The following is a 17,677-nucleotide window of genomic DNA, read 5'->3' on the forward strand; positions in this document are numbered from 1 at the left end:
AGTGTGACTTTCAGCACATATCTACATAAAATATAATAAATATAAAATTCAATGTTAAAAAAAAAGGAGAAACATTTTTCTGTGATTTTTTTTTACAATATCTATATTATTAATTTAATAATTCAGTTTTATTTACAGCAAACATAGCTCAATATTCACAGGATAGTCACTCTAAATAGGACCCAACAGCTAATTTGTGAACCTTTAGTAATAAACATACATCTGCTTACGGAATGGTCTAAATAAAGTAAATAATTGCATTTTATGTAACTTGAGTCAATAAATACTCAGTAAATAATACTAAGAATTTAAAATTTTTATATATATCCTTGACCCTGTGAATATTATTTGGCAAAATATTCTTGAGACGCTATTGTTTTAAATAAAAAGACTTGCATTCTGATTATCTAACCTAATCATTTGAATTGAATCATTTTGGAAAATCTGAATATGGCTGTTCAATAAAAACGTGGCATTTTAAATGACTTCATTGTTCGTCTGAAAGAAGAGACGCCAAGCAGCTCCGAGGGTTTCTGATGGACCTAAGATTACGAAAATGTTGATTGTTCTAGAATTATAATATTCGTAGCTTCATAAAGCGGACAAATTTGAACAAAGAAAACAAAAACTTCTATTCATTTATTTAAAATTTGAAGTGTCAAGAATATTTCGCACATTACTATCCTTTAGGACCAATAAACTGTACAAAATTTAGACTTTATAATTTTTTTAAGTATATTTATAGAACGAAACAAAATAAAATATTATTATTGACATCATTTAAATTCTTTAGAAAGTAAATGTAAAAACTGAATTTTATGATGAATCTGAGAAATGTTTGCTGAATAATTCTTTTCGAGATACTACATGAATTATGAAATGACTCATTAGTGTACACAAGACTTCAATGTTGTGCAAAACTCGGTTTTCTATACTCTTTATTTTTTAACACGCTTAGTAAAAAATATTTATATATTTACTGCAGTTTAATCATTCACACTTTAACTGAAAAAGGAAAGGAAGCTAACAGAAAACTATAAAAATATATATAGATTAATGAACAGAATGCCCTAAGGCCTCCATAATAGTACGAGTAAATTATATGACTATCAAAACTAGAAGATTAATAATATTTTGAAAAAAAACGCTATTACAAGACTAAGTGAGATAAAATATTTAAATAAAAATGTTAGCGTGAATTATTACTGGCAAACCGGCTGCTCACCAAAGGTGGCGAGTGCAGGTGTAAACATGAACCTTCATTGTGTACCAAAAAATTGTGATGGAATAAAATAGACGGTTACCTTTAACCTTAATATAAGTAAAACAATACGAACGTGAAATTTACTTCCAATTAAGAACAATATATTCATGCTCATGTGAAAGAAAATTCAGTGAAAAACAATGTACTAATAATGAAGATGAATATGTGTGTGTCTGTATGTGTGCGCGTGTTTTTATGTGTAGACTGGTCCTTTTGATTTACAGATTAAATTTGGCAAATATATATCTTGAAGGAGTGATGTTTATCTCCAAGAAATCGTTCTGAAATTTTGGAAATTTTATTAATTAAAAATCAAGCAAAGTTTTCACGCTTCTCCGGGGTAACTTCAGAAAATATTATTGAATATAAAAGATTTTCACATCGCATTTTAATCATTCGAATTTAGCAGTCGTGCAAATGTTTCCTGTTTGTAAAGAAGGTTTTTTTTTTGTCTATTTTTCAGCAAGAGATTACATTACTGATTTGGAGTGCAAATCGGTTCCATTGCTTTTTCAAATATTTAGTCGCGACATTTCTTTCCATTGTTAAAAGCTAAAGAAGGATTCTATTTTATATTTGTGTAGCTTATAAGACGAATAAAAAGTGAATTCGCAAATCCGTGAAGGTTACCAATACCGCGAAAGTTATCATTAATAAGGAGTTTAAACAGAAAATTCCATTTTTAATAGTAATATAATGTCATAAAACTGGCCTAAATTAAGGAATTTCATGTCTACAATAAACAAAAAATATGCAGAGTAGACGATTAAAATTACGGTATTAATGAATAGCAGTTTCACATGAAATTATGTCTAAGCGATTAAATTGAAAAAAAAAATATTCCAGAGAATCTGCAGAAGGGTGGAACGAAAATTCAAAAATTGTTATGTTAAAACAAATAAAAGTCACCATGAACTATATAGCATTCTCTTAAACATATTGTAAAATTGCCCATGGTTATCAGAAAATAAAAACAATTACCAGTAACTGACTTTCAAAAATATGATTTGACATTTAATTTAAAAATCCTGATTTCTTCTGTGATTGTGATTTCTCAATCACAATCACAGTAAAATTGTTTAAAAAAACAATAACTTCAAATAATTTCCCGAAATTTAACTTAAATAACACCATAAAAGAAACAGATTGATAAATTAAAAATGGGAATACAGTTATAAAAATATAGAACGTATTCCATGTGAAATCGATACAAGGTCACCAAATAAATATTCCAGAGAATCTTTGATGGGCACGTCACGGGAATTTTACTAAGAACCAAGATATTTACAGAAGATGAAACAGTAACAAGTATTACTGAATTTACAAGCATACAAAAGCGATATTAATAAGAATATTATTTTGCATTATGATGGAAACATTATTTGGAATAACAATGAACAGAGCAATATTACGAATTAAGAGCCGTGTCGTTGCGCCCTATCACTGCAATTTTAAATGATTTAGTTTTAAAAAATTCAATATCGTTTTTTTTTTAAATTCTTACTTGTAATGCAAGCGATGATACAATCTTAAGATATATGTTACTAGTTTTAAAAGAATTGAAATATATACTAATACGAGTGAACTAACGGTTATGAACTAATACTGAAAGCAAGGGTACAAGCAATCCGCGCTCATGCAGCTTTTTGCAGTCGTTGAATACTTAGCTTTGTTTAGGGAATGGAATGTGTTAGAATATCTTCCTCGACAGCAACGTCCATGATGAAGAATGATGTTACAATCTCTCATTTTCTCTTTCACTTCTGTCTTAAAGCTACTTAAATGCTACTGCTTTAGGAGGGTTCTTATTCCTTCTGCAAAAAAGAAAATGCAATTTCTAAAATTTTAACTTTCTCGTCCCTTGTACCAGTTTTTTTAAAGCTGTTCATTTGTTTATTGATCTATATTATATTCATGGCAATTTTTTCTCAGATTTCAAGCTTATTATAAACTGTTTGTTGTGGCATTTTTCCAGTGGCAAGATTTTAAGTCCATATATTCGCATGCTGCAATGTCAAGAAATTTTTTTATAAACGTTTTTTGGAAATTAGAAGAATTCCATATGAGTAAAATTTCGATAGCTTTAATAGCTTTCCATGTTATTTTATTAATGCAATTACACTTATATGATGAAGAACTAGACCTGAAGTTTTGTATACCAAGTTTTTTTTATTTTTTATTTTGATAGCGGTCTCTTTATAAATTTCTGTCACCCTTAAGTTGCAAATATCTCAGTTCTTTTCTCTATATCTAAATGCAAATAAAATAATTCAATACATTCTCATTTTTGCTGCATGTCACACAACACCAAAGACCGCACTACAAACCAGTTCGATGAAATTACAGTTTGAAGCTAGAAAAACTGCAATATATCGCCTGAGAATCCCTCTTTCCCATAACATAACAAAGATCCAATGGGAAGATCTAAGCAGCCTGGTTTATCACCCTTCACAGCATCTCCATCTCAATCAGATCTCATTGGAAGATAAAGAATTAAATATAGCTCAAATGAACAAATCAATATTTTCACAGATAGCTCGAAGACAGAACACGATGTTGGAACTGCGTTCTGCATCCTGATTATTGGCATTTATTCCTACCATTGGCTGAATGACAACAACACTATTATTCAAGTTGAAGTCCCTACACTTAATGAAGCAGTCAAATATGAGTTTCAATTTCCAAACATCACCACTTTTAAAATGTCTATATCGACAATATAGAAAGTTTCATGACATCCCTTTATTCAAAGAGTATAAACAAAAGAGCGAGAAAAATTGTTTAGCATCCTTACAAATCCAACAGTAAATGTCTCGTGGGTGAAAGCGCATGTAGGCAGCATAGGCAATGAACAGGCAGACCAAATGGCGAAGGACGCAACGCGAAACGGGCAATTTTATATGCAACCAAAGCTTCTTAAACCATATATAAGATATCTCCAAGGGAAAATTATGTTAGAAGAATAGCAAAGATCTTAGAGCAAAGGTGACATATGCGGAAATTTTTTTAATACTCTCCCTTAGTTAGTTTTCGTCCCGCTAACTGTATCAGATAGGATATTGTTACAAATCTGTAATTTTGCTTTTCAGTACGACTAGTGTCATCGTAAGAAAGACACTGGACCTGCCCGACGGATGTTCACCAGCTCCGGAGTTGCTTAGGCTTATGCACGTATTACCTTTAATTCGTGAAAAACTTCTCAATAATCGCCAGACCACTCCATAAGCTGACCGAAGTGAAACAGAAATTCATCTGGACGGACGAGTGTGACAACGCCTTCAACAAGCTCAAAGACGCCCAAACATCTGTTCCCGTCCTGGCATATCCTGAAATTGGAAAGCAATTTATTCTGGATACGGATGCAAGCCATGAATGCATCGGAGCTGTGTTGTCCCAAGAAATAGATGGACAAGAGCGTGTCATCGCCTATTTCAGTAAGTGTCTGTCCAAACAGGAAAGAAATTATTGTGTGACCAGGAAGGAACTCCTGGATATCGTAAAGGCCGTAGAAAACTTCCACCCTTACCTCTACGGTCGAAGGTTTCTGCTTCGTACAGATCATGCTTTATTAACCTGGCTATTGAATTTTAAAAATCCAGAAGGTCAAATAGCCAGATGGATACAGAGACTACAGGAATATGACATGGAAATTCAGAAGACCATGTTCGGAGAACTGCTATTACTGCTCTAGAGTTGAAAAGAAATTTGGCATGGTAGATCCTGTAGTTCGCCAAGTTACAATACCATCAACATCAGAATCAGATCCATGGAGTGCGGAGAGCGTCCGGAAAGACCAACTAGCTGATACTGAAATAAAACCAATAATTGAATTTAAAGAGTCAACAGGCGGAAAGCCTAGCTGGCAAGACATCACCCCTTTCCATCCTACAACGAAGCGTTACTGGGCTCTTTGGGATTCTCTCCATCTAAGAAATGGTGTGTTGTATCGCAAATGGGAGTCTGACGATGTAAAAGCATTCAGATGGCAATTAATACTCCCAAAGACAAGAGTATCAACAGTCCTTAAGGAACTCCATGGCAGTCCGACTGGGGGTCATTTTGGTGTTACGAAGACTTTACAAAAAGTTCGAGAACGGTTCTACTGGAATAATGTGCGAAATGACGTGGAGAAGTGGTGTCGTACATGTGATCCCTGTGCTGCACGTAAAGGTCCTGGGAAACGCATTAAAGGAAGACTGCAGCTGTATAATGGGGGAACGTTTCGAACGAATAGCTTTTGACATCCTAGGCCCTCTTCCTAGGTCATCAGATAGCAACAACAACATCCTGGTTGTCATGGACTACTTCACCAAATGGCCTGAAGCTTACCCCATTCCCGATCAAGAAGTCCCGACTGTTGCAGAGATTCTAGTTCAAAACTGGATTTCAAGATACGGAGTTCCTCTACAACTGCACTCTGATCAAGGAAGAAACTTCGATTCGGCTGTTTGCAGGAGACTGTGTGAGATACTCGGCATCGACAAAATTCGAACTACGGCTTTACATCCTCAGTCAGATGGCATGGTAGAGAGATTCAATCGGACCATTCTGAACAGTCTCTCTCTCCTGGTGTCCAGCAATCAACCGGGCTGGGACAAAAAACTGCCCTTTTTCCTACTTGCCTATAGAAGTGCCGTTCACGAGACTACTGGCTATTCCCCATCTCAAATGCTCTTCAAACGTGACCTTCGTCTGCCTGCAGATCTACTGTTCAGCCGGCCTCCAGATGCTCCCTTGGCACCTGAGGAATATGTCGAGAACCTCCGGATACGGATGGAGGAGGTGCATCATCTGGCCAGAGATAGGATCGACATGGCTTCAGAGAAGATGAAGACCCGATACGATGCTAGAGCAACGGGACACAATTTCCACGAAGGTTATGGAATCCGAAACGTCGCAAAGGACTTTCTCCGAAGTTGCAGACCAACTGGGAGGGTCCTTATACAATCCTTAAAAGACTGAATGACGTTGTGTTACGGATACAGAAATCACCACACTCAAAACCGAAGGTGATACACTGTAACAGGCTAGCCCCTTACCTTGCCAAGGTGATTAAGATCTTTCCAGTTCAGATCGCCATGGTCGCCCATTATATGATAAATAATGTAAATCATTTATCATCTTAATTTTGTTATTTTAGTATTGTAATTTATTTTTGTGTTCATGTATTTTGAAAATATTTACGCTGTATGTCATTTTGGGTATTTGTTATTTTATACTTGCTTATTGTGTGAATATGGTAATCCTATAAGTAGATACCTCTTACTCAGATATTGTACTGCCCGGGACGTGCAGTCATTAGGAGGGGGACAATGTTACGAATCTGTGATGCGGCTTCCCAGCATAGTTGGTTCCATCATCAGAAAGACAGTTTTACAGTCATCTGTATTGGACGGAGTCCAGGTGGCACGTCGGAGGCCCCAGAGCTTGGCGACGAATTTGGCAACTTCGGCGCCAAAATAGATTATACCCGAAACATCGAGAATTTTCCTGATCCGTCCAGTAGGAACCGAGATACGCCTCGAACATTCCTGATTGGTTGAGAGGTTTCTAGCCCCGCCTCCTGAGACCTATAAAAGCAGCTGCAACTGCCGGGGAGTGGTCGTGAGCCAGTGGAGTCGAAGAGTAGTCGGAGGCGACAGCGAGAGTAGTCGGAATTGACGGTGAAGAACTAGTCTTCCAGGGATAAGCGGAGCAGCGACGGAGTCAAGCTAATGCTGAACTAAGCTGTGTGCTACTGTCTGCAGTAGAGTCTTGTTGTATGCTGCACATTTTGGCTGAAGATAATCGTCTTCTGTTCTGTATATAATTGTCGTCTTTGTGCTGTCCTGTGTGTCTTCGTGTAAATAAAAGTCGTTGTTTTTTTTCTACTGACGCCTGCTTATTGAGCGTTCTCCACACCATATAACTCCCACTATCCAAACGAACCTCGGAAATTTCCTAACAATATGTATATATATATATATACATATGTATGTATGTGTGTGTTTGTGTGTGTGTGTGTGTGTGTGTGTGGTAAGGATATTTTAAACTCTAATTTGAATCCAAATTAATTCTCAAAGTTTATCGTAATTCAGCCCATATTAATTTCATTCTAAAATATTCTCTTATTTCCTGATCCCATTCCTGTTTTTCTATTTAATTAATGCAACAAAAGCTCTGTGAAAATGCTTTAGTTAGCGGTTCCCACACTCCGAGTGAAGGGATAAAATATTGTTGACTTACACAAATTCTTCTAAAGATACCTATGATTCCCTTGCTTGTGACTAACACGTTATGCGAATCTCTATTAAGATCTCACAGTATATATTCACAGGGATAAAATTTTCATCAACTTTTCCTCATTTCGTCTTATGTAATTCTGTGTTGTTCTCGTTGCTTCTGCTTGTGCAAAAAATCCTGTTTCCCGGGACAGAAATAAAACGAAGTTAAAAAATCGAAAGTCTCTTCTCATGTCTTCGAAACTGCCTTCTGCTTCAAAAATTAGGCGTATATATATATATATATTTGTGTGTAAATGAATATATTAATACAATTAATTCATTTTATCAGTAAAGTTTGTGACGTTGATTGAAGAATATTATGAAAGTTCAATGTCTGAGCAATATTTTTCTTATATTTCATTCTAATATGAACTACAATTTCTGTTAGGATGCACGAGATTTGTTCTTCTGAAGAATTAATTTTTTACATGATTCCAATTTATATGAAGCGCAACCATTTTGATTAGTTCAATCTATTTATAGTATCTTATTTTAACCAGTGCATCTGCGGTACAAACTCACATCCCAATTCGAATTACTAATTTTATTTTTCATTTTTAAATTTATTTGATTTATTTAGCTTTGAATTGCTTTTGGTTTTGGTTCCATTATATTAGGAATTTTGCGTTCTCTGCTCTTGCCACTGCTAGAGCAGAGAAGTTTTTCTATTTACTTCAGTTTTTTTTACCGCCAAGAATTTTTTTCATGTCTATGATGACGCTTCCATTCTGTCCTGCGTTTCTCCTAATTGGTTCATCGAATTTTTCTCGCTGCTACATTAAAAGAAACGCACACACTCAAGCGTAAAAAAATGAAAGCAAGTAAAGAAATAGGAAACTCCAGTTAATTAGAAAAACAGTTTTTCGGGTCAAAGCTGTTTTTCTGCAGAATAATTTAAATGAATAAAAATTAGTGAATAACACGAAAAGTAATAATTTCCCGAATACTCGAAGCGGAAAATAGACATGTTTTTGAGATTTAAGAAACCGGTCCTCTAGGTATGAAATGACTCAAATTAGTCGCATTCGTTAAGGCATACCTGCCACAGGGTTTTATTATTGTTCAATTTTAACTATAACCTCAGTTTTCACTGCGGTGCCCACTGGATTGCCACCTACTCTTTTCAAATGTTTCATTTGCTCATCCGAGTATTGTATGAGTTTTAAAAAAGAATAAAATTACAATAATCTTTTAATAAAAATAGTCTTGCAAAGCTAAAAAAATTGTAATAGAATATGGAATGGAACATTGAAGTTAATATGAGCTTTAATTGAATATATAAGGAATTTATGATTTAAAATATTTGAATGGAAATCATTATGTTCATTCTATTTTAGATTTTTATAGTTTCATTTGAAAAACAGACGTCAATTCTTAAGAGCTGGTATTGCAAATTAAAAGCTGCGTACCAAATTCGTGGAAGAAAGAAAAAAAAATCTAGCAAGAATATAAATTTATTCTTATAAAGTTGAATTTTGTCCTAATTTGTCAGAAGATCAATGTTTATTTCAAAAATATTTGATGACAGAGAAAGATTTGTAAGCAAATTTAACTCTTGTCTCTTAAAATTGTTTGAATGTTAAATCACCTATCTGTCATGAATGAGAGAACGGGAAGATTTCCTTATTCATTTGTGGAATTTAGGCAGTAAGAGTATAGAACCACGTTTGTCAGGGAAGCCTTTTTTCCATTGACCGTTGTAGGATAGTTGAATTAGAATACATATGCTTTGGTTCGAGAAATCTCAGGAATTGAAATGGAATCATAAGGGTTCTCTAAATAGGACTGTCCCCTGTCAAATAAGTAGATGAAGGCTTTATGGATTTTAGGAGATGTTGAAAGATCTTTTTTTTCCTCGATTTAAACGATGGATACTGTTATTTTTTAGAAAACTCTTCATTGCTTAGCTTGGATGTCATGGACTTTCTTATATATTTTGCTACTGAGGGATGAATTTAATTGTGAGGGTAAACAAGTCGAACATGCACACACTATGTTCCATGAAGCAGGAACCGTGTTTGTTTGTATACTAGCTTCCGATATGACGGCCTCGTTTGATTTAAAGTAGAACTTCTCCCGAAAAACTATTGATCTGTACTGAAATGTCTATACGACATTCCTATTCAAGAAGCATAAAATTCTAAGCATTGCAAGTCGAATCGTATTGTAATCTCTTCTAAAAATGCATGTATTTGAACTTTTTTTTCGTGCATTCTATCAAAATACATTTGCCAAATCTTTTCTCAAGCTCTAACATTTTTACAAAAATATATAATATTTTACTTTCATGGATAACTGAAAATAAACTATCTCATGAATCATGTCTTTCTCATTCCGCTTTAGCAATGGAGTATATATTTGCAAAAGGCATATAAGATTTATCAATAACATAAATCATATCTGATAACTAATCCGTCATCTCACATTTAATGGTTTCATATTTAAGTTATTTTCGAAATCGAATTCGTCACATCTTTATTCCTTTAGCTCTGGAATTTCAAAATTTTTAAATATTATATTTCAGACACCTTCTGTAATCGCCCCTTTAAGACAAATCTCGATTTATAAAGGGCTTTAACCTTTTCTATTCAAAATCGAAAGCTTCCAATGATATCTAGCTAATGAGAGGCCAAACAGCGAAAGACCGTCTCAATTCTCTTATCAGACAACCCTTTTGACTTAATTCTTCCATTCCACGAATTTAATACTTCTTTTTACATCCAGGATTTCTCATCTGAAAATTCGGCAGATTACAGACATTCCACTTGAAGGACATAATTTGAGACACTGGAAGGCCCGCGATGGTTAATGCATCATGAAGTTGAAAAAAATATCTGCCCTCTGAATTTATTAAGGGATGAAATCGTTTGCATTGTCATTCGAAAAGAGATTTAACCTAATTTTGAGGTCATCGAAACGTGAGTTTAGAAAAGTGCTGAAACTTTAATATGTAAAATTTAAATTAGTTTGTGATGTAACTAAGATCATCCAATATTTTCTCGAGGATGAATTAATTGTAGAGTGTAATAGTAGAGTGGGAATACAGATTACAATAAGATATGTTAGAGAACGAATGCCATCATTAATCAGATTCTATTAGAAAAATGCAATGGCTCACAAGAAAATCTCTGCTCAGTTTATCCGACCATAGTCCTTAGAAACCAAAAGTCCTCCTTATTTTGACAAATGTTAAGGATTAGACAGGTAAACAAGAATGGAATTGTGAACGCTAATGAAGACTGTAGCTGTCATTTTCGTTGTTGTATTAATGAAAGAAAAGACAAAACTCACAATACAGGTTTAATGAATTCGCAGTAGGCAACGACATTGCATGGATAACAGTACTGCAAGTCATACGACGCATGATAGACAAAAACACAAGTCTAATGCGATATCAAACTCAAGCCTTTGGAGTACTTTATTAAAGAAAGAATTCCGAAACAATACATCGCACGTTGTTAACCACACATCTGTTTTGTTGTTGCATTTTGTATTCTACTCAAAATATACTGTGAGCATCTAATCTAGGATATCACATTTTCATTCTAAATAAAGATTTCTTTTCCGCGATTGCATAAATTATCTATAATTAAATGTGTCTGGCAGACCTCATATTTGTCAAAAGCAACCTTATCTCCTTGACAGTTTTATACGTTTTATAATAGTAAATAATCTGTCTTTGTAATTCGAGTCATATGAAGTAGTAAGATGTAGCTTGATCATGTGAAATTAAAATCTCATAATAATTTAACCACAAACAGCTGAATTTAATCACAAATAGCAGAATAGTTTATGATTTACTAGGTGATGTAATTTGAATCGATGCCAATAAAAGAATAATTCATACGTATATAATTTATAGAAAATTTCCTTTTATTAATTTTCCTATTATTTAATTTTTCCTCCTATGTGATCTAATGTAAGAAAAATGTTGATTTTGAATATTTGAGTTCCCAGCTGAATTTTAAGAAGCCTTTTTTGAAAATTTGTTTATGCGAATAGTCTTTTTCCCCTTAAGAATAACACGTGTCCTGAAATAAATTTATCATTTTAAAATTTATTTCTCAATTCTCGACTTGGATAAAGCTTGGTTTTCCCTTTTTTGGGCAAGGACCACGTTTGATGTGCCTGTTGAACTGTGTCTCTCTTTTTTAAATGCTTTTATTTTCTTTCTAATCCTTTAGTTTCATTTTTCTTTATTCATAAAGGCAACACGAAGCTTTTTTTTTTCGTTGTCATGATGATGATCCTATTCTTTCCTGAATTTCTTCTAATTGGTTCGTTGAAAACTTTTTTCACACTTTTACTTAAAAAGAAACAAAAATGAGGGAAGGAAAAAAAGAGAATGTGGCAAGTAAGGCGATAGGAGACTTCAGTTAATTAGAAAAACTGGCTTTCGGGCCAAAGTAGTCTTCTTTGAGAGGAATTTAAATGGATAAAAATTCTATTAAATGCGGAAAATAATAATTGTCGGAGACACTCTACTCGGGAAACAGATAATTTGTTTTCGGTGTGGAGGATGAATTGAGCAAGTCTCGTCATCAGATCACGAAGTGGGGTTGAAATAATCATTCATCATCATCATTGTGCATGGTCATCTTCTACCCACAAATTCCTTTCTGTCGAATCAACAGGAAATGCAAAACTATTGTAAATCTATGTAGTGACAGCATTTAGATGCATTTAGGAGTCAATAATTAAAAGTATTCTGGTATATAAGGGTTTCGGCAATGTAATTAATTTTAAAATTGATTATTGCTCTACATGCATTTTGTTGTGTAAATAATTATATTTTCTTCTATTTAGGACGATAAATTATTTAGGTAGATGTGTAAATGTAAAATCCAAAAATCCATAAAATGTCTGTTTATATCTGAGTCAGCCCCTGTACCGAATCAAATAAGATAAGCATAAAATTAAGAAATATTTTAAGTAAACTATAAGAATATTTAATGCACAATTGGAAATACGTGTTAATGATGTATTATAACATGATTAGATTGCATTTAATACTAAATTTTTTATTTAATATATTTAAATAATTATTGTTGCAATACATTTAATGTCTTACTTTGTTTTACTGCTCTTGTCTGAAATCCTATTCGATCCTTTGAAACAATTTTGATATTGAAAAGCAGTACAGCCTTTATATGGATGAATTAAGCACACATTATCATGATGCATGGGTGTAAAGACTATTATTTTCTTGCGTATGGTTTATGTCTTATTGCTTTTTTCTCCAATAAGATGTTCAAAGGTCAATAGATGCTCTTCAAAAATTTGTCGTTGTTTCTACATTCAACTCCTAAAGGAAGCTGCTTGGAATGACTACTTGAATTTTTCTTTTCACTGGTAATACACCAACATAATATTCAGAAATTTACTTGTTTTGAATTGAATACTTATTTTGTTTCGGATTATTTGTCAAAAATACCTCTGAAAAATAATTTTCCAAATGAAATGTATATTTTATCAAATAACAAAACTTCTAAATAAAAACCAATCGATTCTATTCCTTTCTTAAAGCTGTTCTCTTACGTCTTGTTGGAAAATTAGAACTTTCGCAACTTTCATTGCTTGAAAAAAGTTCTTTATCATTGAATGGATCTGACAAATTTACGAAACTTCTTTTACTCTACTTTCACTTATGCTTACATTATTTAGTAATACGCACTGAATTTGTAGAACTCTGATTGTCATTTTGGATCAGGTGAGGACGTTAAGTTACCAAGAAAGTTATTCATAAATGCTTGCTTTGTAAACTGTTAAGCAAATGACAAGAGAGTAGATGGAAGCACTTCTTCAAGCAGTTAGAGTGAGTGTGAAGAACAGTTTTCGTGTCCGGCAATGTTAATCAGTCGAAAAACCTTGCATCACCTTCTTCACTCGGATCATCACAAGGATAATTTGGAGCTAGTCTCATGTCTCTCAACAAATAAGTTTCCTATGTCACTTCAGAAGTTTATGGGATGTCGAGGCTTGCCTAGTATAATGGATTTTAATAAATTTGCAGCATTCCTTGCTACCAATAGAGAACTTACTGGAATTTGGAAACTGTTATCAGTTTCATATTCCAGTAAGGTTTTAACATACAGCATCTTTAGGAAGTTCATAGCTGTACGAATAGCTTGGTGGTGGTGGTAGTTGGGTAGGTAGAAGAGAATGGTAGATAGTGTTAAAAGATTACATGTAAATCCATTAAAATAATTCGCCTGAAAGAAGAACGGTTACCTACAGGGTTAATCGGAATCGAAGCCAATCTCGATAGCTGTCCAATTGTGTATGAATACGGATTGGATGAGCGCAGCGAAACTTTGACACCAGTTTATATTTTGATAGGCAAAAAAATACTTAGATTTCAGCTATTGCTGGATTAAAGGGCGACGATAAAAGGAAAACTGACTTCCATTTCGTCACAAAAAGTCCGTCATAGAAATTGTCACACGAGAGTTAAGGGGCCGAAATGCCATATGTTAATTCCTTTCTCTTCTTAGATAGGGATCTAAAACGCTGCGTAATCGTCTTATAATTTTCCCTTGTTACGGTTAATTGATGTTTTCTCTAAGCGTTTGAGGACAGATGTTCAATTTACATTAAGCTTTTTGCTTACAAATTGAAAAATAGTTCTCGTTGAAATAGCTAATTGTACCAAAATTCTGACTCAAAATAATTATAATGATGAATATTGTTTTGTGATATTGTTGAATCTCAATTATATTGACGCAATTAGGATGATGAAATGACTTTTTGAATTATTTCCAAGTTGTAAATTTGTTTACTTTATTTGAAACTAGCCGCCTTTGGCGACCAGCCGGTTCGCCAATCTTAATGTTCGTTAAAATTTTCATAATTAAATATTTTATGCAATTCCTACTTTAATAGCTTCTTCATCAAAATATTTTAAAACTTCAAATTTTGATAGGCATATAATTCACTCATAATATTATAAACGCCTTCAGTCATAACGTAATATGTATCTCTCTCATTTTCTGTTGGCTCCCATAGAATTCATACTTTAAATTAAAGTGGAAAGGATTAATCTGCAATTAATATAATAATATTTTTTACTGAAACAAAGTATTTGTTTTGTAATATGATTATTGAAAACAGTCACTGAGTGTTTAAACGTTATGGGCACTAAATAATATCTTTCTTAACTTATGTAATAGTTCAAAAATTTGTCAACAAAATTTTCTCAGATTGATCAATTAACAATGTTTAATTTTAAATGCATCAAACACTAAAAAATAAATAAATAAAAAAAAAAACGAATCGTTTAAAATAATCGGTCGAAAATAGGTTAAAAAAAACTACTTAAAAGACGATGGTCTTAAAACTATAAGCATACACAAAAAATATATAACTAACATAGATACACTTTAATTACAAAAGCATGCAACTAATCTAAAAATAATTTAAATCGTCCGTTCATATTGGTTGTCATGTCAACAAACAGAACACAATGCGCATGCGTGAATTTACAACGCAACGCAACGTAACGTTACGGTAACGCAAATGCGTGAGTTTTTCTAAGCCAGTTGGGGTAACGCTATGCAGATTAGAAATTTTTATTTCCTTTATTCTGTTTTATTTTAATTCAAAAGTATTTCAGAATTAATCTGAAAGATCGATTAATTAACAATGTTTAATTTTAAATGCATCAAACATTACGAAAATAAACAGAATCCTTTGAAATAATCAGCCGAAAAATCTTAATTCTAGCCTCATTACTGTTGGGGAAAAAAACTGAACTCTTACTCATTTGGTGGTAGGGAAAATGAATAATTTTTTGTCGAGAAAGTTAGCTTTTAATTAATAATTATAATTCTAATTAAAAATTCAAAATAAGGGACCCCAGGTGCACATTCCCGACCTCTAAGGTATACATGTACCAAATTTAGTAGCTGTAGGTCAAATGGTCTTTTCTGTGGAGCGCCGACACACACACACACACACACACACACACACACACACACACACACACACACACACACACACACACACACACACACACACACACACACACACACACACACACACACACACACATTGAACTTTATATATAAGTATAGATGTTTTTTTAAAGCAAGCGAAGAGGGGAAAAAACTATTCCAAAAAATTGGGTAAATCAGGTGTTCTTATTAAATAAGTAATTTTTAAAAAAAATGAAACGAAAAAGGGGAAAAGTTATTCTATAAAATTGTGTAAAGCAGATGTTCTGTCGTAGAAACTTCTTTTCCTTTTCCAGCTGTGTTGCCATAGAAACCGGCGCACAGCTGTTTACACGTTTATGTTGATCTATTCAGATTTTATAACATCTAATCAGAGTAACGGTGAAAATCAGTGTGTTCGTGTTCATCAATAAATGTTAATTTTTTTAATAAGATGATTAACGAAAACAGAGTCCCTGAGCATTTAAACCTTATGGGAACTAAAAAATATCTTTCTTAATTTATGTAATATCTCAAGAATTTGTCGAAAAGCCGGTTCGCCAATCTTAATGTTCGTTAAAATTTTTATATTTAAATATTTTATGCAATTCCTACTTTAATAGCTTCTTCATCAAAATATTTTAAAACTTCAAATTTTGATAGTCCTATAATTCACTCATAATATTATAAAGGCCTTCAGTCATAACGTAATATGTATCTCTCTAATTTTCTGTTAGCACCCGTAGAATTTATGCTTTAAATTAAAGTGGAAAGAATTAATCTGCAATTAATATAATAATATTTTTTACTGAAACAAAGAATTTTTTTATCATCTGATTAATGAAAATAGAGTCACTCAGCGTTTAAACTTTATGGGCACTAAAGAATATCTTTTTCAATTTACGTATTATCTCAAGAATTTGTCAACAAAATTTTCTTAGATTCATCATGAGCAGATCGATTCATTATCAATGTTTACTTTTAAATGCATCAAACACTAAGAAAATGAAACGAATCGTTTAAAATAGACGGTTTAAAACAGGTTTTAAAAAAACTACTTAAAAAACGATGCACTTAAAACTATAAGCATATACAAAAAATATATAACTAACATAAATACATTTTAATTACAAAAGCATGCAACGAACCTAAAAAAAATTTAAATCCAGTCCGCATCCGTTATAATAATTTGTCAACACAATGCGGAATTCAGAACACAAAGCGCATGCGTGAATTTTCAACGCCAGTTACGTAACGCAAATACGTGGTGTTTTTTTTCTACGCCAGTTGGGGTAACGCTATGTGGATTAGAAATTTTTAATTTCCTTTATTCTGTTTTATTTTAATTCAAAAGTACTTCAGAATGAATCTGAAGGATCGATTCATTAACAATGTTTAATTTTAAATGCATCAAACATTAAGAAAATAAACAGAATCGTTTGAAATAATCCGCGTAAAAATACTAACCCTAGCCTCATTACTGTTGGGAGAAAAAAAAACGAAAGCCTTGCTCATTTGGCGGTGGCGAAAATGGAAGATTTTTTTGGCGGAAAAGTTGGCGGTGGGGAAAATGGAAGATTTTTTTGGCTGGAAAGTTAGTTTTTAATTAATAATTAAAATTTCGAAAAAAGGGACCCCAGGTGCACATTCCCGACCTCTAAGGTATACATGTACCAAATTTGATAGCTGTATGTCAAATGACCTGGCCTGTAGAGATCCAACACACACACACACACACACACACACACACACACACACACACACACACACACACACACACACACAAACACACACACATTGAGCTTTATTATAAGTATAGATTATATTAATACAAAACAAAAAAGGTAATTATTAAAAAGACATTGATCTTTCTTTGATAAACTACATTTGTAACAACATAAATATTTTTCAAAAATCATTCCTTTTCCTATTAGAATTTGAAACAATCTTAATTACAATTACAATGATTTAAATCCTCAGGATAATTACCTCAGGATAACAAAACGGCTGCGAACATCTTGGACAAATTTTATAAAAGCATAAGCCATTCGAGCTTTGCCAGAGATGATAAACATTTTAAAAACAAAACCAAAAAAATGGTCCATAATTGCTGCACCTCTCTTTTGGGAAGTCCCATTTTTTATGATCTATTCTTGGTGCACGAAATGGATGTTGCTCTTGAGGCAATGAACTGTCAAAAATCTCCAGGACCAGATAAT

At 33.1% G+C, this 17,677-nt stretch overlaps 1 protein-coding gene across 1 annotated transcript; it reads left to right on the forward strand.

The window, feature by feature from the left end:
- Positions 1–5,560: 5,560 nt before the first annotated feature.
- On the forward strand, positions 5,561–6,226 carry LOC129968986 (protein NYNRIN-like). Its single transcript, XM_056083378.1, has one exon. The coding sequence runs from the start codon at positions 5,561–5,563 to the stop codon at positions 6,224–6,226; it is 666 nt and encodes a 221-aa protein (XP_055939353.1).
- Positions 6,227–17,677: the final 11,451 nt, after the last annotated feature.

This window comes from Argiope bruennichi, chromosome 5 (assembly GCF_947563725.1).
Source record: "Argiope bruennichi chromosome 5, qqArgBrue1.1, whole genome shotgun sequence".
NCBI classification, from domain to species: domain Eukaryota; kingdom Metazoa; phylum Arthropoda; class Arachnida; order Araneae; family Araneidae; genus Argiope; species Argiope bruennichi.